Source organism: Parasteatoda tepidariorum, chromosome 4 (assembly GCF_043381705.1).
Source record: "Parasteatoda tepidariorum isolate YZ-2023 chromosome 4, CAS_Ptep_4.0, whole genome shotgun sequence".
In the NCBI taxonomy this organism is placed as follows: domain Eukaryota; kingdom Metazoa; phylum Arthropoda; class Arachnida; order Araneae; family Theridiidae; genus Parasteatoda; species Parasteatoda tepidariorum.
The window spans coordinates 76,969,586-76,992,414 of NC_092207.1; the positions used below are offsets into that span (position 1 = coordinate 76,969,586).

General features: G+C 28.7%; 2 protein-coding genes across 2 annotated transcripts in view; one reads left to right on the forward strand and one right to left on the reverse strand.

Moving 5' to 3' along the window:
- Positions 1-1,143: 1,143 nt before the first annotated feature.
- LOC107436519 (histone H1-like) lies at positions 1,144-1,569 on the reverse strand. Its single transcript, XM_043041599.2, has one exon. The coding sequence runs from the start codon at positions 1,567-1,569 to the stop codon at positions 1,144-1,146; it is 426 nt and encodes a 141-aa protein (XP_042897533.1).
- A 386-nt stretch (positions 1,570-1,955) lies between these two features.
- The window catches only part of LOC107436518 (bifunctional 3'-5' exonuclease/ATP-dependent helicase WRN), a 48,832-nt gene continuing 27,958 nt past the window's right edge, over positions 1,956-22,829 (forward strand). Inside the window, 8 exon segments of the mRNA XM_071180069.1 lie at positions 1,956-2,068; positions 4,216-4,400; positions 6,238-6,318; positions 11,000-11,138; positions 13,511-13,580; positions 15,594-15,661; positions 15,796-15,904; positions 16,812-16,886. Coding sequence (XP_071036170.1) covers positions 4,224-4,400; positions 6,238-6,318; positions 11,000-11,138; positions 13,511-13,580; positions 15,594-15,661; positions 15,796-15,904; positions 16,812-16,886 — 719 coding nt within the window. The 5' untranslated portion in view covers positions 1,956-2,068; positions 4,216-4,223.

The following is a 22,829-nucleotide window of genomic DNA, read 5'->3' on the forward strand; positions in this document are numbered from 1 at the left end:
TTTGATATGCTACATACAAATATTTGGTATTTAGCCTATACTGCTGAACGCAGATATTCATTTCGGACGAATAATGGAAGAAGCGTCTGCTGAAGATAAAACTTAATTCATTTACATCCATCTTTCTTGTTTTCGCCCTTGGAAAGAGTTTATTCAATTAACAAAACAATAATGAAGATAAACAAATTTGTGAAGGGTCCGAATAAAAGAAAAATCATTTTGTGAAGGATCCGTTTTTAAGTTAAAATATTTTGTGAAGGGTCCGTTAATGGACCCAAATTTCTTCTAAACAGACCCCTGTACGTTTATTATTTTTAATGATGAAATATTAATAGACATTACTTAAAAACATGAAAAAATTAAACATTTTGATAATTGGAGAAAAAAAAAGGGGAAAGATTTCTGTGTCTACACTTGCACTAACGAAATCACCAAGTTTTGCGACTTCCGAGCAGTGGCCCACGAGAGACTAAAAAAACAACTCAGGTAGAAACTAACTTAAGAGATATAACTCATACCTGTCCCCACAAAAACTTCTTTTAAATTTTTTTCAAGTTTGGCATCTTAGTTAGTGGAGTTGGCATAAACAGGTACCGTTATCATAATATTCCCAAAAACTGATTTCATTTGTGGGGATAGCGTGATCTGCCACTACAATCGGAAAGGCTTAAAATTGATTTCAATTGCGAGAAAAAAAATTTTAAAACATAGAGGTTTGCCCAGAGGGGCTATGATTCATATCCTTCAAGTTTGTTCCTTCCTGTGATGTTTTCTTTAGTTTCTCGCAGGCCGCTCCCGTAATTGTCAAAACTTGTGAAGGAAATCTCCCCTTATTTGTAATGAAATCCCCAGTATAGTTTATTATAAATAGATAATGCACGAATTCTAAAAAACAGTTATTAAAGTGTTAAATATAAAATTCGTGAATAAAAATGCAAATATTGAGTTTTAAATACCCAAGCACAAAACAAGCCATCGGAAGGCTTGAAATTAATAGTTTGAAATAAGTGTACAATTATTAATAAAAAGGATATTTTGTGATGAAAACAGTGAATGTAAAGACGTCTTGGTGAATTTTATTCCCATGAAAGTCATATGCAAGTCATTCACTTAGTTGATCTAAGTTTGTTTACACTCAAAATTTCACACAGCTCGTCTTGATTTCTTTTTGGGTGCTTTCTTCTTCTTCATTTCAGCAGAAGCCGGCTCACTATTAGATTTTGAATCAGAAACTTCGGTTTTACTTTGGTTTGGATACCTGGCCAAAAGTTCGCTCATTTTAAACTTCATACTGCCCCCAAGTCGAAAAGAACCAGCAGCTCCTTTTCCTTTAGTTTGTACGAGCGTTCCAGACGCTACGGCAAAGATCAAATACTTCTTTACGTGTAATGATAAGTTTTTTATTTCGATATTAAAAAACTGCGAGATATATTTCTTAATCGCTTGGACAGAAGAACCGTTTCGCTCATTCAACATAGCAATGGCTAATAAGACCATCTCAGAAACCTTGGGATGCTTACTTCCAGTAGCAGACGTTACATTTTTATCAGGTTTCTTTTTTAAATTCATTTTTGAATTATAAGTCTAACTCAAATTCAATAAAAAGAGAAAAGTGGAAAATAAATAAAAATCGAAAAACGATTTTCTCTTGGAACAAATCATAACAATGGAGTTGAGAGGTATCATATCTTCTATCTGCAGTACATTACGATTTCCTTTCCTGATAAATATGAGTTTTGATAATGTAAGTAAGTTAATAAATGTAATTTTAGATATTAATCAGACACATACATGTATTTTTTAGTACATTATTAATTATTACATTCTGAAAAATTTCAAACGTTTACGATTGAAAACTCACTAGTTTTGCACTAATTTTCTATAGATTTCTCTTTACTCGATAAAACTTTTTAAACGGTATAAATGCTTTAAGTTTAATCAGATTTTAGACATGCGTGAAATTTTTACTTGAAATAAATGGCAATGAAAAGTTTAAATTAATGGCGCTTTTCCAATAATGTTTGTTTTGATATCTTTTCAATTAAGTTAATTTTTCCTCCTAAAACTTGTAACTATACATTTTATTTATTCATATTTTAAGTTTAACATTAAAAAAAAAATTAGAATTAATATTATTTTTCTGGGAATAAATTTTGAGTTTGTGAAAAATCTCACTTGATATTTATTCTGTCAATGCTTTTTGATATTTTATCTACAGAACACTTTAACTTCACTTACAGAATAGCACGCCTGAACTCTTTTAAATCTTGTAAAAAAATTATATATGTTTTGCCTTTGACAATTTTTGTTTAACTTATTATTTTAATTCCGTTGTTTAAAATCAGCCTCAAACAATGGCTGGAGATTTATGGTTATATTGTATTTATATAACTTAGCTACTGTCAGGTTTCAACTTCCATTCCTTCATGTTTATATAACAATTTCTATAAATACAAGAGATGTTTTCCATATTAATACCTGTTCGCGCCAATTGAGATGCCCAGTTTTTTAATATGGAATAATTTAATAAAAGAGATGATTTCCATGCTGGAACCTGTGCCAAAATAATCACCAAGGTTTGGGTGATGGTAACCATCCCTTGGGTGAAGTTTAAATATTTTTTTTCTTCTTAAATGTATGTAAATTTAAAATCTCCTTGGTGACTGCAGGTTGTGAGAAGAGGTACTGATATGGAAATACTTCAAAATAAAAGATATATGTTGCCTTGCCTGACATGGTGCATAGTGTTTTTTAAAAGTGCTTACTTTCATTTTTTAAGAGCCTTTATAGGTGCTTTTTTCATGGGGTGTTTTTAAAAAGTGCTGAATTTTCCTTTTTCGAAAATGAGATTTTCTTTTTTTACCATATCAATTTTCGCTGCGTATTATGCAAAAAGCGTGATTTTCACATTGTTCTATTCAATGCTTTCACAATTCATTCAACCACAATCCATTTCGGCGTACCGTTGGTCCGTAATGTATGATAGTGCCAATCATGTTACATATTTGATGAATTACTTGGGAGTCTGCATTTTATCATAACCATGTTTAGTCTTTGAAAATTATTTTTTTTTTAATGTATATAGTACTTAAATATGTTAATTGAGTGATTAAAAAGTGCTTATTTTTTGTTGAGAGATTGACGCTCCTACCTGAGGTAGATACGAGTTGTGAGTTTTCTCTTTTTTGTGTTTTATTTTGGATTAATTTTGTATTGTGATCAGGTTAGTCTAATTAGCTATCCAATTGTCCCTAAGCCCAACTATATTTTAAACGAACAAAAGAAAATAATAAAAAATATGCTGTGTTTTGCCCGGGGTGGTTACAATTTGTACCTTTCGAGTTTGTTCTCTCTTGTGATAGTTCTTTTAGTTTCTCGCGGTTCACTGGCTGACAGTTGCTGAAGCTTGACGTTCTATCGCAGAACACAGTATCGCAGAACATCTTCCATTGTACTTCTAGGGAAGATTTCCATATCTTGATCTGTGGTAGAATAATCGCCATTGGCAACTTCCTAGCAGCGGCCTGTGAATAACTAAAAAAACATCACAGAAAGGGACCAACTTGAAAGGTATAACTTGTAGCCACCTCCGGCAAACATCTACATGTTTGTTTTATAAATTTTTTTTTAATTAGTTTAAAATCTGTTTGTCATCTTGGCGATTGTAGTTGACTCAACAAATCATAATAAGGAAATAACCCCTGTTTTTAGTTTCTCTCATGCCACTGCCTAGAAGTAGTCAAAACTTGATGCTTATTTTTGCATAGGTAGACATTCATGGAAGTATTCCTAAACACTCTACAGACTTGTCAAGAAACAGTACTTTTCGTTTAACTAGGCACAAGAAAATTCAAATATTTTTATTTTAGTTTATTTGATTTTATGTGTTTACAAAATCAATGAAACAAAATTTATCTACTTTTTTTATCAAAATTTTTATTGACCTTTCGCTTGCTAATTGTAAAGTACCTAGGAAACATTTGTTGGTTTTTCTAGCTTTGTTAATTTAATTAATTTATTAAAATTTTAATTAACAAAAATTTCTCATGACCAATTTCAGTATTTTAACTACAGAAAGATAGATTTTAAAAAGACTAGCTTATTAAACCTTACCTTACTAAAAAGTAAGGTTTACTGTATTTTAATATTTTGCCTTGTGTTATCTGATTTTATTTTAAGCTATGTCTTTCAATTCAATATCTTGCGTTATTTTAGAGGTTTGTATGCTAAAGATGAGCTTAGATAAAGAAATATCCTATTTGGAGACATGTTTGCAAAATGTTACCGATTCCTTGAGAAAAGGAACGGTGAAGAAGGAAAACTTAGATCAAATTATGTCGAAAATTCGAGTAGCTACTACTGCTTTAAATGATATTTGTATTATACAAGATTACTCTAAGGTAATTTGTAGTTTTTTATTTAAAAATTATGATTTATTATAAATTAATAAGCAAATTTTACAGTTTTATACTAGTTTCTATGTTTGAAATAAGTTTTCTTCAATTTTCTTGCTGTTAAACTAACCCTCTGTAAATGATTGGCGAAAGTCCTTAACTCGAAGTAATCATCAGAAATTCCAGTTATACCTGCCATACAATCCGTAATATGCTTATGATGCAAATTAGTGTTAGAGGCATTATATTTATATGGAGATTCTATTTTCTATCCATATATAACTGCCAGTAATCTTCTAATAATAAAATAATTTTTTCAGAAAATTGAGTCAGTTAAAAAAAAAATTATTTAAGATGGATTGAAAAAAATACTTAGTAAAATTAATAAATTATACTGAGTCTTGACCTTTAATTTTGTCTTTTTTTCTTACATTTCATGAAGCATGTTGCTATTTAATTGAGCAAAATAACTGCAGAAATAACTTTTTTATTTAAGCCATTCACCAGAATCAAAATATTTTTTTAAAAAATTAAATCTGATCGAAGCTCAGATAAACAGTTTTTTTTTTTTTCATTAAAATTTGCTTTACATATTTATTAGGTTATCGAATGATGAAAAGCTAACGCTTTTCAAATAAAGTGAGGTTGTTTGTTTTAATTTTATTTCATGATCAATCATAAGTCTTCAATTCAATCATTTATATCTCCTATTTTTAATCAGATTTTATGACTAATTTTCAAGCAAAATTCTTTTTTTTTTTTCTTTTTTTTTATTTTAATTATAAAGATTAAGTTTGCTTTTTTATTTACTTAACTATTTCAACCAAAGGACTTTTTTTATTTATTGGATTTTTAAATATATTTTAACAAAAGAAGGGCTCATTTTAAAAGCAGAGCTTTTTATTTTAAAATTTTGAGCCTTAAGAATTTTTCAACTTCTATTCCTGACCGTTTTATGAACCTAACATGGATATGTAATTCATGAACATCTAATTCTTGTTACTGGGAACATTTGTTTTGAATTCTATATCATTAAATATTATAAGCAAAATAAATGTAAAAAATAATTACATAAATAAAAATTAATTCACATAACATAATCAAAATATTAGTAAAACATAGCATCTTTATTAAAACAGCGTTAAAAAAAATAGTATAATGTTGTAAATTACAGGAATGAGAAAAGTGTATTCAGTAACCTAGTTCTCTTGCCTAGTTCGCCGGCCATAGGAGTTTTTCGTGTCTTCCTCCCCATGTAACACAAATGCCGATAGATCCATCGAACAGTCCTCCACGAAGGCAAATTTCTCCCTTCTCTTCTGGATTGGGTTCAAAATTACAAAGCTATGGGGTTGGATCGGCTGTTCAACGACGGTTATAAAATAAAATAAAAAGTGAGAAATAAAATACCAACTCAGCGAGGAACCAGCAGATGATATGTATAACAGATAATATATAAACTGGCAGCAAACCTTTATTTTCTTTCCCTTATCGATCCTCACTGAACAGAGTATAGTTCATGCCATTTCTGATAAAAAATAAGCCAGAACTGTTACAATTTGTACTATGAATTTTTAAAATAAGAAGTTCATTAATAAATGAGTTCTGTTTTCTCTTGAGAATGTTTCAGTTTTTCCACAGGTGAAATGGTGACGGTTTGCTTGAGCAGTTGTGTATTTTTTTTCTCATCACTTTCTTATCATAAACCTAAATAATGAACTTATCAACCATTAAAATTAAGAGTAATATTTATCTATAATTCTAAGTGTTGAATTATTTAGCATCTATAGGTTTAAGACTTGTTATCCTACTCATAATTTTAAACTATTTTGAAATCTTTTAGGAGGAAATTACTATTGACGAATTCAGTGATTTTGAAGAATCTTATGGTTTGGAAGAGGAAGATTTGGGCGACATGATAAAAGTTTTTATCTTCATTACATTATTTTTAATTATTTATAACGTTCTTTTTTGAGTATAATAATATATTGTATTCCCAGTTTTTTTAATAAATTTTTTATTTATTTTAATAATCTTTGAAGAATTTTTTTCTCTTCCTAAATTGAATGTATTTACATTATCATCCTTTAATTTCTTTGTCTATGGGTCTATACTGTATTGTCTTAAATCAAAATAATTTACGAATAGTTTTGATGCCGCTTTGCAGCTAATTTTTGGCAGTTATTTTTTATTTCTAAGTTCAGCATTAATTGATTATAATGTAGTATTTTTTTACTGTCATCACAGAAATGTAAAAAAAAAGTAAGATGAATATTTTAAATTGTGAGATAAATTTTTAAAAATTTTTTTTATGGTGATATCTCATTATGCATACTAATTTTTAACAAGCCGCAAGTGTAGAAAAAAAAATTAAAAAAGGGAAAAGCGTTTTTTATTTTCATTGTTCAAAAGTGTGCGAAAAAACTTTCATCCAAATATGAAAGATATAAAAAAAAAAAGATATCTGGCCTAATAATTTGTTTGTAATTATTCTAACATCAACCATCCCTTTTCTTATGTTTGATGTTCATTACGCAAAACATAAGACACTTAACTGTTCACTGAATCATTAAAATAATAATTATAATCAATCATCAGCCTAATAGGAATATTTGGTATTATCAATATAAATGTTGCTCCTTTTTAAAAAGTCAAAATCATGAAAAATTTTTTCATTAATATGTCATCATGGGTAGATATTAAAGTAAATTTAGTCACTGGTCTAGAGGATCAGTAACTAAAAAGATGTAACTAGTCCATACACATTTTCACTGCTCCTTTTACCTGCATCTCTTAAAGTTACTTTAAAAGAAAAATTACAATACAAAGAATTTAAGATGTTTACAATTATAAGGAAAAATGCCTTTTTGTGACAATAACAAAGAGCAAAGCATGAAACAAAATCAAATAACCTAAACAGTATATCATTCTTTTCCATTGATTGCTGTTCTGGGAGACCACTTATAATTATTTAATTGTGGCCAGAGTCATCACCTTTAATTTCTCCTCTACCAATCATTTTAATTGTAAACATGTCTGTTCTTTGATTTATATTATTAATTATATGTTTGGACATATGAATCATTTCAGGATTGTTTTTTTTTTAAAATCCGTGAAAAAGCATTTGATTTAACACTTCTTAAAGCAGTTTCAAATTGAAATATAGATCACAATCAAATAAATATAAAAAGTTTAAATTCCAGTTTCTTCATTTATGTTTATAGAAAGGATGAGATGGAAAAAAAACTCATTTGGTAGTTTCAAAATTATTTTTAAAATTTATTGTGAAATCAAAATCATATTGGATTAATCCAGATTTAAGTATTTTTCTCATTTGTTTAATCTGATTTGAAATAATTTAAATTACAAAATAAAATTACAACTGTGGTGAAAGTTTACTTATCTGACTATTAAATATGTTGAAAAACATCTTTGAGGAGTTTATTTATAAAAAATAGTTTAAAATAGGGGGAAAATAGTTTATGAATCTTTGACTATTTTTGGTTGTTAATAAAAGTGCCAATAAAAAAAAATAAAAACCTCAGTAAATATTATAAATGCTTTTTTGTAATTAAATTAGTAAATAGAATATTATAACATTTATTTATTACAGTTTTTCAAAGCATTTTTCTCCCATATCTCTAAGAATAAAACACAGCAAAAAGCTTTAAATAGGCCCCTTTAATCTTATCAAAAAGTAACATTTTATTTATCATTATCTTTCTTATTTTCAATATGAATAGCAATGGTTGATATGTAACACATTTAGCTAAAAAGTATATCATAATAAAAATCTAATGCTCTATTGTAAATTTTTCAATGCATTTTTAAATTTTTTGTTCGTAAATAAGACTTGTTTAAAATTAAATATTTAAGTTTTGTAGATGAATATTTGAAGAAGTAGTTTGAGGCAATACTTTGCATCAGCTGTACTTTGCGTACCTACTATAATATCTACCAAGTGGTAGGGTATTATAATTTTATACACATTATGTAATGCATTAAGTATAAACTATCAGAATTTATTGATCTCAGTTGCATTGATGAAAAGCAAAAGAAAGGCAATATTGCCATACATGACATCGTTAATGTTGAAGAAAATTCTAGCTCACTCAAAGGATTGGCAATAACACTATTTTTGTGACGTTTAGATAAGCTATGATTTAAATTTCTACTCATTACTTAAGAAAATATTGCAAATAGCTTAGTAGCATCTATAAACACTATTTAATGATAAAAGAAATTTTAAAAAATGCTGAGAGTATTTCCTCCATTATCGATTTATTTTGTAGTTAAATTTTTTTATTACGATAATTAGCGATAAAAAAAAAAGTTGGAGTATTTCTTGAGCTATCAGAGTTTAAGAAACTCCCAAGATTGAAGTTACAAACAATTGTGGACTTCATCACTGAGCATCAACGTGTCAGGAAACACCTTCATGGAATGGGACTTTTTTAACAGGAATCAATATGCAGGAAACTAGAAGGATGTGGAATGAGCATATCACATTTTATATGAGCGTGATGCACTTGCCATTACATGATTTACTACTTAAGGCACTCTCCATCTCAAGGAGCTACACCTCAGCTCTGTTAAGGAATTGCCAGACTTCATAAGCAAAGCAGACAATCCAAAAAAATGGAACTAGAAATAATTGGAGCATTTGGCACAAAATGGTACTAAAGCAGAGATGCCTTACGTCCGACAAGCTCAAACAAAAAGATCAGTTTGAGAAACATTTAAGTCACCTTAATTATCTTTGAATTAAAACAATTTTATTGTTTCAATTACTAAAACAGAGATGCCTTACGTCAGACAAGCTCAAACAAAAAGATCAGTTTGAGTAACATTCAAATCACCTTAATTATCCTTGAATTAAAACAATTTTATTGTTTCAACTACTGATGCAGAGATGCCTTACATTAGACAAGCTCAAACAAAAAGATCAGTTTGAGAAACATTTGAGTCACCTTAATTATCTTTGAATTAAAACAATTTTATTGTTTCAACTACTAAAGCAAAGGTGCTTCACATCAGACAAGCCCAAGATCAGTTTAAGAAACATTTAAGTCATCTTAATTATCTTTGAATTAAAACAATTTTATTATTTCAACTACTAAAGCAAAGGTGCCTCACATCAGACAAGCTCAAGATCAGTTTAAGAAACATTTAAGTCACCTTGATTATCTTTGAATTAAAGCAATTTTATTGTTTCAAATTATTTTTCACCCGAACTTATTTCTTAAATTTTCTTCTTTATTCTTATTCGTTTAGGATCGCTTTTGTTTGAAGAATTTTTTAGTACCATCATCGGTATTGTGAATCGAGCATAAATTTTTTCAATGTCTGTCCATAGAGTTTTTCCATAGAAAATTTTACTTTCTCCAAATTAACTTTTTTTGTGTATAGTTTGGTAATTTATTGTTTATTAACCTATCATAAAATGATTAAATCCATAGAATATTTTATTATTACTTTGAAGGTCTTGTGACTTAAGTCATAAAACTATTATTTAATAGTGTTTCTAACACTAATTTAAAAAAATTGCCACGGTAACTATAAATAAAGTTAAAACAAAGTAAAAACTACAAATAATGTATATTAACATTATGTGTATACAGCATAGTTTTTCTTTTATTTGGATTAATATTTCATCAGAACTTTTATTTGTAAATTAAACACAGCAATTTAGCAACAGCGCAACCATAATTAAGTTGAATTAACTCTTTCCTTTTCCTAAAATAAGACATTTTAAATTAAGAAAAAAATAAACCAAGAAAGCATATCCTTCAAGGAGGGGGGGGGATTGTTTGTAAAATTAATTTTAAAAACCTCTCTCCATTAGTACTGACTTTCACAAGTAATGCATAATTAAAGGAAGGGAAATGAATAAATCTTACGATTTTGGAATTGGATTTCAAATTTTATTGTTTGTATTATGAATTTGTTTAGATCAATTTAGATGAAAATATTTCTAAAAAAAGTAAAAAATAAATCCGTTTCCTGATAATGTTGCATCTTTTAAATTAGCTGAGGTATATTCTGAAATATTTGATTTAATTGAAAACTTTTTTTTGGTGAGTAACGTTTTTAAATTTTTACTTAAATTATTGTTATTATTATTACATGTAAAATTGATTTTGAAAAATAAGTATAATTGAATTACATGATGGGAAAAAATGCATAGGAATTCTGTTAGCATTTTTAACCCTCAACAAATAATTCATAAAATATCTAACTGTTGATAAAACTACAACTATGCAACTTTTTGAAAATAAAAGCAGAGCAGTTGTTGATAAAAAAAAAGAGAAACAACAATATTCATTTAAACTTTATACATCAATATTGTTTCAATTTTAGAGTAATAAAAGTAAAACCTAGACATAATTATTTTGCCTGGAAACTTTCTTGCATTCAAATATTTATTTTTTCTCTTAAATAGTTTTGGTAGATAAGTTACGAAAATGTAATTTTCTAATGTAGATTATCATTCATTTAAGTTAAGGAATCCCTGTTAAAGTATTATATATGTATTAGATATATGTAAAAAATATATAAAGATATATATGTAAAAGATATATTAAGTATTATATATCTTTTTTAAGGCTTGTGAAGATGCTGAAAATAGTTTCAACTCTACCGAAGGAACTACAGAAGTACCAGAAGAAAATGGAAATCTTGTTAATGGCTGTGATTCTGATGTTGAAGATTCAGTGATACTTCCATCAAAAGAAGAACAGTTTGGTAAATTATTGTTTTCATCAAAAAGTTTAAAATTTATTTTGCCCTTTAAATCAAAGATGACCAGACCAACCTTTTGCATGTCATGCCCCAATTTTTTGGCAGACGTGTTCAGATTTGTATGTGACTCTTAACACTTTAATGTGACTCTTAACTGTTAACTATGCCCCAAGAAATAACAACCGTCACACCTGATACTCTTAAAAATATGTTATGAAAAAAAAACTCAACGAAATAAATACTTATGATTTAACTATAAAATCAAAAGGCAAAATATGGGAAAATATTCAAGACAGTTTGAAATTACTCTGTTACCAACCACATAAGGAAGCAATTACCCATTTTCGGTTTAAAACAGGCCACGATTGCTTATCAGAACATTTATATAACATTAAAATTCTTCCCAGCAAAGCATGCCCAATTTGTGACACAGGTGTATTAAACTCTGATCACCTCTTATTGTGCAAGGGACTAGATAGGAACTCCCAGAAAAGTGGGAATGTCACTAAATTGTATTGGGACGCAAGAACTCTCATGAATTGTCACTAACTTTACCTTTTTCATGTTAATGTTTAAAATTTTATATTGTTGAAATGTTTATTGATTCAAATGTTTATTGTTCTTTTTTGTTCACTTTACCTAAATTGTTGAATTGTTTCTTTGTTATTTTTCTGCTCCTTTGAGATGCAATGAGCTGTCAAATTTTCTGGATTGAATTCCTAATAAAGCCATATGAAACACAACACTCTTAACACTTTTATTGTTTTATGTTCATAATGAGAGAATGATAAATCATGATAAAGACTGAAGGAATCTAAATTGCTTAGAGCTGGAAAAGGATACCTTAATCACACAATTAAACTAATTATTTTACACCAGCTTAAATAGAACATCTATCTACAATACTCATGAGTGATCTCTTGCATAAAAAGATAATGAGGGAAAGAAATGTAATCATTATAATCTTGCCAATGGATGGAATGTTAAAAGTTAATAATAACTTTAAATGAATAGTTGCATTGAGTAATATCTGAACTGACTGACACACCACGGTTCGTCCACCTCTGCTTAAAAAGAGTAGTAGTTTAAATTTTTCATTTTGCTAGTTTTAAATATGTATCTATGTATACTTGGTTATCTAGTTTCTGTATGATACTTGGATTTTTAAAAATAGCGATTTTTATTGTTAAAAAATAATGCATAATTTAAAAAATTATAGATTTCAAAATTCTCTTTTGTTAAAAAAAAATTCATCATTTGTACAACAAAATACAGTGAATTCGCGATAACTCGAATCTGATAAGACTGACCAAAAACTTCGACATATCGGAAGTTCGACTTACCGTTAGTTTCGGTTTTGGACTTTCAAAATATTGTCGGATTATTTAATTAATGCTTATTAATTACAAATCTTCTAAATGCTTACAATATTTAAGATCATTTTTCTGACAAGCCATTTACAATAAGCCTGTTTGAAGCACGTTATGATACCCTGGTCCATCAGCTGCAACTTTGCTGTTGTGTTTGGCGGGAGAAACTGCAAGTTTACTGCTTTCAAATTAGGCAGATCACTATGCGCTGTGCATTTATCCATAAAGAGTATCACTTTTCTTTTTTTAGCGAAGAATTTCCGATCCAATTTTCTTACTTAGTCTTCAAATAAAACTGATGTCATCTAAAACTTTTTGTTAGACTTGTAATCCAAAGGATACGTTTTTACATTCTTGAAACATCGGGGATTTCGGTATTTTCCGATAACAAGTAAGGGCATTTCCTCCAACTAGGACAGTCAAACGGTCCTTGCTCATTTCACCCCCTGAGCAGTTTTCATCCTTAACTTAGTCTTATTTGGAAGACATGTAAAAAATGAGCCCATTTCATCAATATTGAAAACATCATTTTATCTGTATCCTTGAAGTAAATTTGGTAATGTTTCATTTAAAAACTGTTCACATACTTCAAGGAGGGACAGATTTAGCTTCTCCATAAAGAGTGCGAAAGACATTGTAGTTGCAAAGGAAGGGGCAAGATATCAGCTCCTAGGTTTTTTTTTTATTGCTTTAAAAGATCCAAAAAAAAAATGAGTTAAAGGGAGTAAAATTCGAGTAATCGAGAATAATTAACATGAAATTGAAGATAAAAGGGTCGGGACCTCATAGAAAAATCGAGTTATAGTAATATTCGAGTTATAGCGAATTGACTGTATACGTAAAAAGACGGTAAATAAAAGTTTCTTATTTAAAATATTTTGTAAACTACGTGTTTTTATAGTGAGTATTTAATACTTCATTTCTATTTTCATAAATTGTTTTAATTACTTTAATTTTAACTGACAATATTTTGTTTATTAGTATTATTTTTATCTTCCTTTCTAGAATGTGATCCTCCATCAGAAGAACATTTTAGGATTCTCAAACAATTTTTTGGACATCCTTCCTTTAGACCGTATGATCTTTTTTATTTTGTATTGCTTTTAGGAATGCAATGAATAGTGATTTGGCGGCTATTAGCAAAAAGAATTTTTAAATCATTATTTAAAATTAATTAAGTATTAGCTGTATTATTGGTATGGGGTAAGGAGAAAAAAACTTTAATAAAAATGTTTAAAATAATAAAGATTGTAAAAAAATATCAATAATAAAATGACTTGATTCTCAAAATAAAAACTGAAAGGCTGAAAATAATATTTTCTGAAAAAAATATAACAGGCACAGTTTTCACAAACAAACACAGTTTTCTATGTTACTGTCTTACTGTACAGAAAAAAAGTGGCAATAAAAAAATAAAGTATATTAGAAACACTCCATTAAAATGCTGCATTATTGTTAATACAGAAAAACAAGCAAAAATGATACAAATTAAAAAAAAACTTCTCAATTTTTTAAACATAAAGTGATGAAAAAACGATGAAATTAATTTGCCTGAATATAATTAAAGAAAACAAATCAGCATTACAAAACTCATGGTTGTATAAAGTAATCTAGTTTCAATTCTTCAAATTCCGCTATTTCATTTGTCTTTCAGAACATAAATTAATAAGTTGTAAATTTTTAATTTAACAAACATGTGTAAAAATAATTTCTAATATTGTATAGTAAAAAATATGATTTTAAGATATGAGTCGTCAGTCTTTGTTCTGCGATGCTGCATGTAGGCAGCTCTCCGCTATCAGTGTCGGTCTGTTATACATATTTTCCTTCCTTATTAAATTTTTTAAGTTCAATTCTAAATTAATTATTGTATTTTTCCTTCATTGTTTCACAAATCACTACATATATACATGTGTGACTCAAATCATTGATGCCTTTTTTAAAATATGCAAACTGAAGAACTGCATATCAAAAAAACAACATGCTAAAAAATTACCAATTTTTACTTCAAAATATTCATGCTCCTGAAAAGTAATTCTTTTTATAATAAATGTTGTTCATATTGTTCCTTTTTGCTCTAATATCATTTTTAAGGCACATAAAAACAATAAAAAATGGAATGACAACATTTTTTTTTGTTGAGATTTTAAATTTGAAAGATGTTTATTAATAGATTTGTGAAGTTTGAAATAAATTTCAGTAGCAAAATATTAAATAAATTTGTACTAATACAGATAGTTATTTTGTTTTCAGTTCAAATTTAGGCTTTATAACAAAGTATCTTTTCTTTGTAGTATGTTTTGGCTTTTAAAGAAAGTTATAATTATATATTCAAAACTTTTAATTGTTTTAAAAATGAAATCATATTATTAGATCTAGTTTTAATTTATTTAAATCAGATTTTTGGAATTCTGGCATCTTATAACGATTCATTTTGTTAACTTTTGTGTGAATGTTGGTTGTGTCACATATGATTCGAAAATGGAATATAATCTCTGATTAGCATTCTAAAACTTCACATAATTCTTAGAGATTATTAACAGTTTAAGTTAAAATCTTGAATTATTAATTTGAATTAATTATTAAAATTTATGTGTTTTTAATTAACCATTGAAATATCATAATAGCAAAATACTATTCTGTGCTGTGAGAAGATGTGATGTGGTGGATTTGTGGAGACAAGTTGTCTAAGAGAGCAAATTTTATATATAAAATTTTCTCTTATCATTTATGCATCTTCTATGAGCATCTAAGATAAAAGTATAACCTATATCATATCAGGTGCTGAGAGCATCATTGATTCTGATCAATAACATGAAGTTTTTACTCATTTCTGTCAAAAATTTTAACACTGACCTACCTGTGAGTTACTGGGACGACAATTTTTCTGACTTTCCAATCTATTATTGTCCTTAAGGAACAAAGGCAGAATAACAATTACTTACAATTATTTTACTCTCTGATTATTTTATTATTATTATTAACTATTTTTACTTTTATTTTTCCAGATGTGTTCAAAAAAAATTTTTTTCACTAAATATTATTTCAAACTTATGTACTTTATTACTGCTTTTTATTATTTTTTTAGAATGCAGTGGAAAATAATTCATAGTGTGCTGGTAGAGCATAAAGATGTCAGCGCAGTTATGGCTACCGGCAAGTACATTTTATAGTGTTTCATAACCGCGTAATAACATATTTTTATGTGGAACACATATGTTCACTTAGAATTATTTTTAATTATATTTTAAGGATTTTTGTTTCTAATTTTACTTTTTATTTTATCCAAGGCTATGGTAAAAGTTTATGCTACCAATATCCTGGTGTGTATTCTGACAAACCTGTAGTTGTTGTTTCACCTTTAATATCATTAATGGAAGATCAAGTCATGTCATTAAGGTAATTTTTTGAATAATTTTAAGCATATATTATCACTCACAAAATTTTTTTGAACTAAGCAATACTAATTCATTTTTTAAACAATAAAAATGTAATCTTTCATTGGGATGATATCAAGAATTTCTTTTTGAAATTTATTTTAAACTCAAAATACATAATTTTTTATTATATTACAAAAATGTATATGTTTAAAAGTGCTATTTTGTTTGAATTAAAATATAAACTTTGCTATATTATAATTATAAAACAACCTTGAATTTCCAGCTGTGAAAAAAAAAAAGCATTACAGTAAGACCTCGATTATCCGAGCTAATTAGGACCGCTAGTACCTCGGATATCAGAAATCTCGGTTAATAGAAANGAAAGATGTTTACCTTACCATCATTTTGGAAATAATCATTAGTGTATTACTCCATCGTTTTTTCTTCTTTTTAAGATTATTTCCACAAAAAAAAAATTTTTTAGTTTGGTTTAACAATAAAAAAACGGCTTTTTGTAGCGAAAATCAGTTATCCGGAATAGCGATGGTCCCGATCGTTCCGGATAATCGGTTCCCTACTGTACATAATTTTTTATTACATTGCAAAAATTTATCTGTTTAAAATTGCTATTTTGTTTGAATTAAAATATAAACTTTGCTATATAATTATAAAACAACCTTGAATTTCCAGCTGTGAAAAAAAAACATTACTTTTTAAATTATGAATTGATTGTAATTTTATAGAAACTGTAAGTCAGTAAATGTAAGAACTTATATTAGTTTCAATGTTAATACGAATTTTATTCTTCTTGAATCAAAATGTATGTCATATCGTACTTTGCTTTGTAATTTTTAATTATAAAAGTGTATCATTTTCTTTGAGATACTATGATTAAAAATTCTTTTTTCCTTATCAATGTCTTCCAGTGTAGCTAATATATCTGCCTGTTTTCTTGGGTCAACTCAAACTAAAATGGGTCAAGTTAAAGAAGAACTACTTCAGTAAGTTTATGCATATAATTTATTTTTGTTATCTTTTTGTTTTGAATGATTTTTAATAAGTCAATCTGATAAATTTATGGTACATTCTGAAAATCTGTCACGAGACTATTAATTGAGCCCTCTGCTGTAAAAGTTGTTAAGAGTATAGTCATAACCCCCAAGTAAAAATATTGCTATTAACAATTAATTATTACAAGCTAATCTTTGAATAGATAAAATCAAGGTTATTTTTATTCAAGCTCAACACCCTTTTGAATTTTAATGAAAGGGAGCCTATTTGTCTGTTTGATAATTTAAAAGAAAATTAGATAAGAAAACATTAAAATAAATAAATTATTCTTAATGCCGACAGAACAAGTCTTTCTTTATTATTTGAATATACTAACTACATGTTATCCCCTCACTTTATTCTCTGGATAGCACCTCCAGTTATCAATTAAATTAATTAACTAAAAAATTAAACTTAAAACAATATCATAACCCTAAAAGTATGTATGTTTATAAAAAAATGATGATTTAAATCACTTGCTGTTTTAAAAATAAAAATCAAGTGAAATTAGATATTTTTAAAAATTTAGGAATAGTTTCAATAGAATCAATTAGATTCATTTGGAACAATATTCAGTCTTGAACGCAATCATTCAAATAATTGAATGATTGTATTTGATTCAAGAATCATAAATTAGTCACATTGAGAATTATATATTATAATATCACAATGAAAATTAACATTAGATGGGGTATTTGGTGACTAAACTATATCGAAAAATGCTCAAAAGTGTAGTGACAGTGGGTTAGAATCAGCTGCAATCATTTCTTTGCGTCGCCCTTCTCAAGTTTGTGCTATCTAATTGTCTTGTATATTCTTGAGTTAAGCCATTCATGTATTGGTTATTATAGCCGTATATGGTTGAAAATAAATTAAAAAAACATTTCGTAAATAATATTGTTATTCTTTTTTACAGAAAAACTTATTTCATTAATTTTCTTGAAAATATCTGACTTATTCGCGAGTATGCATTGTCATTCCTCATCATTGAAAACCTTGCCAATCTAATGTAGTTGTATATCAACAGACAGGGTTCCCACGGTCCTTGAGAGTCCTTGAAAGTCCTTGAATTTTTTTTCGCCAAATTTAGGTACTTGAAAGTCCTGGAAAAACATCTTAGGTCCTTGAAAAACTTGATAGGTCCTTGAATTCATCCAATATTGCTGGTGGCCCTTTTTATAAAACACCCCCGTATTTTTCTCGTTCTTTCTGTTTTGTTCCCGAGCTCTCTCACGTGGTTTTTGGCACCACCATTTCTAGCGGGGCCTAACATCTTGGTGTCTGGCAAAGCGCGCGGAGCACAGCAGCCAATCAACGCGTCCGGGGCGAAACTCCACTTCATTTTCTGTCGCATATGCTTAAATCATTCTTTTCTCTAATCGAAACTCGATTACTCTCGAATTTCGTAACAATATATACCTTGTAGTTTTCCATAAATTTTCCCTTTTACCATCGACACTTGTCCTTCCGTTGGCGTCATTTCCTAACTTTTAGTTGTAAAACGTATTATACAAGAAACGGCTTCGTATTTGTGTTATGTAGTTTAGACTAGTTATGCCTGGGAAGTGCTATTTTAATCCCCAATGGATAGATAATCCAGCTTATAAAGAATGGATTTTATCGGTGCCCGAAAACAAGTTCAGAGCCAAGTGCCGATTATGCATGAAGGAGATCGATATTGCAAAAATGGGAGAATCTGCTCTGAAATCACACATGAAAGGTAAGATGTTTCATTTTTTATATTTGTGCTTAATGAATAAAACTGTTGCATTTGTGATTACTTAGTCTAAGTCTAGCAGTAGCTGAGATTGGAGAAAGGTATTTGGGGTACGCTTATTTAAGATGGTTGAACTGGGACCAAATTAAACATTTTATCAATAAGATAATGTCTGAACTAGTACCGTAATTTCGCGGAGAAACGCCTCTCTCAAAAATCGGCTGAAATAAAAAAGGTTTTTACCGGACACGCAGCACTATCGTACAGGCCCCGACGAATTTTTAACAATTAACGAATTTTTAACTTAACGCAGGTACTGATTAAAAACTTAACGCGTGCTCTAAATACGCATATGTATATAATTTAAATAATTAAATAAAAACCAATAGAAGGATATTGAATATACAAAAAAATAGAAATAATCCTATTTTATAATAGATTTCCAATAACTTTCTAAGTAAAATTAAGCATTTTCTAATTGCAAAGTGAAGTGACCAATAAAATATAAATAAAATAATATATCAAAAATTATTAAAATATGCATGAAAATTTTTAAAAATAAAATCCAGAATCTTGTTTTAGAAATAAATGATAAATGTAAACAAATTTTGTTTAAAAAAAAAAAACTTAAGAATGATTTATTTAGATATCACCTATCACTATATATTTATATCACTGCTCTTAAAAAATTCTTCAAAATCAGAACTCTCTGTACCAGATAAAATTAGGTTTACTAGTTCATTGTTTATTTCTGGTTCATTTCCGTCACTAACACTTTCAGCCTCAATTTCGGTTTTGTTTTGTCTCGGGATGATTTCCGCTTTTTTGAAGCCATGTATCACGGCTTCTTTTTCTTTTAATTGTTGACAGCTTAAACGCAGTGGTATAATTTTTCCTCTTAATAGGAGGTATTTAAAATGAATAACTTAAATACTAGTTATGTTAAAACAAAACTAAAATAGTAGAAACGAAACAAAAATATTAACGGAAGAAAAATATTAATAAAACAAAAACGCATCAGAATTGAAGATAAAACAATAAAAAAAATAAGCTGAGGAAGATGATCGAAATCAGACAGAAATATGAGCATTGTAAAAAAAATCTCTCTAGCAAGTTTCTATATTTAGCATTTCCTCCCCCTATTTTCGCGTCACAAATTAGATATTTTTTTAAAACTGACTCCGCCTAGGACGGTCTTTTATCCCTGTCTAAAAATTCTCACACACTTTGCTTTTTCCCCTCTTCAGGGAGCCTTAGTTGAAAGTTTGAAATTCTTCTAGAACATTTTAATTATAAGACTATTGAAGGTCATCCCAAGCTCATCAGCACTCGTTATTCATCAAACATTCACATGTCAGGGATGAGATTCTTCCGCGGATTTCCGCTTTTTTTTGCTGATTTTTCCATTTTTCCCGCTAATTTCCGCTGAAATTTTTTTTTTTGCACAAGTTAAAATATTTTATGAGGAATTTAATTTTCCACTGAGCGAAATTATTGAAGTCCTTATTCCTCCCTCTGAAGTTTCTCTAAAAATCATTTCCTTGGGATAAAACTGGTTGGCCTTTATACAGGGATGAGATTTTTTTTGTCTCTCGAATTTCAGCCTTTTTATCAAAAACTCCGATTCTCTAAAAGTTTCGTTTTTTTTTTTTTTTATAAATATCCCGCTTTTTTTAAAAAAATTCAGTCGTTGAAGTAAAATAATTAATATTTATTTACGATTTTCAAAGATTAACAGAAAATTGAAACTACGTCCTAGCTGCTAATCCTGCCGCATTTTTACTTATATTAACTATTTTCTCCGATTTAACGAACAGAAAATAAGATTTTCCGTATTTTTTATCCGTCGGCGGAATAGCTCGTATTTTCGTAATTCAGACGTCGCTGCTTCTTGTATTCTGGCGTGAAAACAAACAAAAAAAAGAGAGAGAAAAATAGAGGTGGATTTGCTGTGAAAATATTTATTTGCTCATTCAGTTAATCTCGTAAATTTTTATTTATTATGTCTAATCGAAAACAATGCAAACAAGCCTGTTAGAAATCCCAAGTCCAGACTGCAAATATCTCGATTTTTATTCACACAATTTTAATATCAATCATCGATTTTCGCACTTACCTGATTTAAAAGTTTCGCATTGCGATTCTGATTTACGCTATTTAAATACCGTACATTATGATTCTTATTTACGAGATTTAAAAATCAAATATCGTGTTTTGTATTTATGCATTTTTGAAATCGCGATTTTATTATAAAACATCGATTTTCGTATTTGCCTGATTTAACAGTTGAACGTTGCGATTCTTATTCAGGCGATTAAAATATTGTACATTGCGATTCTTATTTACAAGATTTAAAAAACCAACATCGTGATTTTTATTTACGAGCTTTTAAAACCCCATGTAGCAATTCGTATTCACGCGAGCTTAAAATCCAATGTCGTGATTCGTTTTTGCGGTTGTAATATCACGCGATTTAAAAATTATGTATCATGATCTAAAAATTAAGCATAATGATTTGTATTTTCGCATATTTTAAATTCGATGTAGAGTTTCATATTTACTTGATTTAAAAGCCTCATATCGGGATTTATAATCACATGGTTTACAAGTTTAGATATCGCACTTTTTTTGTCAAATTTTTGTTTATATATATATATTCTTGGATTTCCTCTTTTTTACTTTCTGACTACTCTCATCCCTNTATATATATATATAAACTTCTTGGATTTCCTCTTTTTTACTTTCTGACTACTCTCATCCCTGACATGTTTTTAACAACTAGTTGAAGAAAAAAAGGGAGTGGGGAGAAGCATCCATGACACCTGAAAGAGTTATATTTCCTGAAAAAAATGGAGGGGAGGGGGGACATTTGTTTTAAAGTTGATGTTATCACTGGCCCCACCCTGATTTTCTTCATTTATTCCTTTCTGATTTATGCTTCTCCACGCCCATTTCCTACACTCAACAGCTGTTCCTATGGCAGAAGGGAAAGAGAGACTATGTTCTTTTGTGGATTGTGGTCTCCAGAAAGTGATTCCTGTACTTCAAATTCAACATAAACTAGCAATAATATAAATAAATTTTAATTCAATTAGCGAATTTTTATTTAATTAAATAATTCTATTTAAAGGTTAATATTAATATTTTGATTCTTTATCATAGTTATTGTTTAACGTACGTACATATTCTAGTTCATTTAATTTACATAATGCAAAATATAATTTTTAAAAAAACATTTAATGACTAACTTACCATAAAAAGGGATGTCTATTTTCTCTTTAATTTTTATAACAATATTTATTTTCACAATGCAAGGGGCAGAGGTTTTTTTACATCAAATCATGTCTTCTAGAAAAAAAGTGAAAAATAATTAAAAAAATGACAGTTTGGTTCTAGCAAGCTGTTGGTTATTGGTAGAAAAATTGTTTAAAAAACATACGTTTAAACAAAAAATTTTCCTCTGTGTTTTAAACGTTAACAACCCTGATTTACAGTATTGCCATTTAGCTAGTACAATCAGTTTCTGTGTATTAGTTTGTACATATTTGGTGTTTTTCAGGTAGTAAACATGGAGAACAAATTAAAACAAAAAAGCAGTCTCATGCCCTGAGTTCTCTTTTTCCAAAGACATCAACATCTAATTCATCTGGTGTAAATACTCCTTCAACACCGTGTGCCCCAAGTGAGACAGAAACTTTGGTGTCCGAGGTTACATTGTCTTCTTATCTGGTCAAAAGGGGTGTGCTTGATGCTGAAATTCTCTGGAGTCTCAAGTGCATCACTAGTAATTATTCATGTAACTCCTGTGAAGGGGTTAATAAATTGTTCTCCAAAATGTTTGCTGATAGCAGTATAGCGAGACAATTTTCTTGTGGTGCCACAAAGTGCGCCTATTTGTGCTCCTTTGGATTGGCACCATACTTCAAAGGGATTCTTATAAATGAGCTGAAGAGTGTTGATTTCTACACTGTACTCTTTGATGAGACTTTAAACCAGTCTCTACAATCTAAGCAGATGGACATTATGGTAAGGTATATGGGAATTGATAGTAAAGTTTGCACTAGGTATCTTACCTCCCAATTTATGGGTCATGGAACTGCAGAAAATATTTTGTCCTCTTTTTACAAATGCACAAATGATGGTTTAAAGCTCTCTAAAATACTTCAATTATCCATGG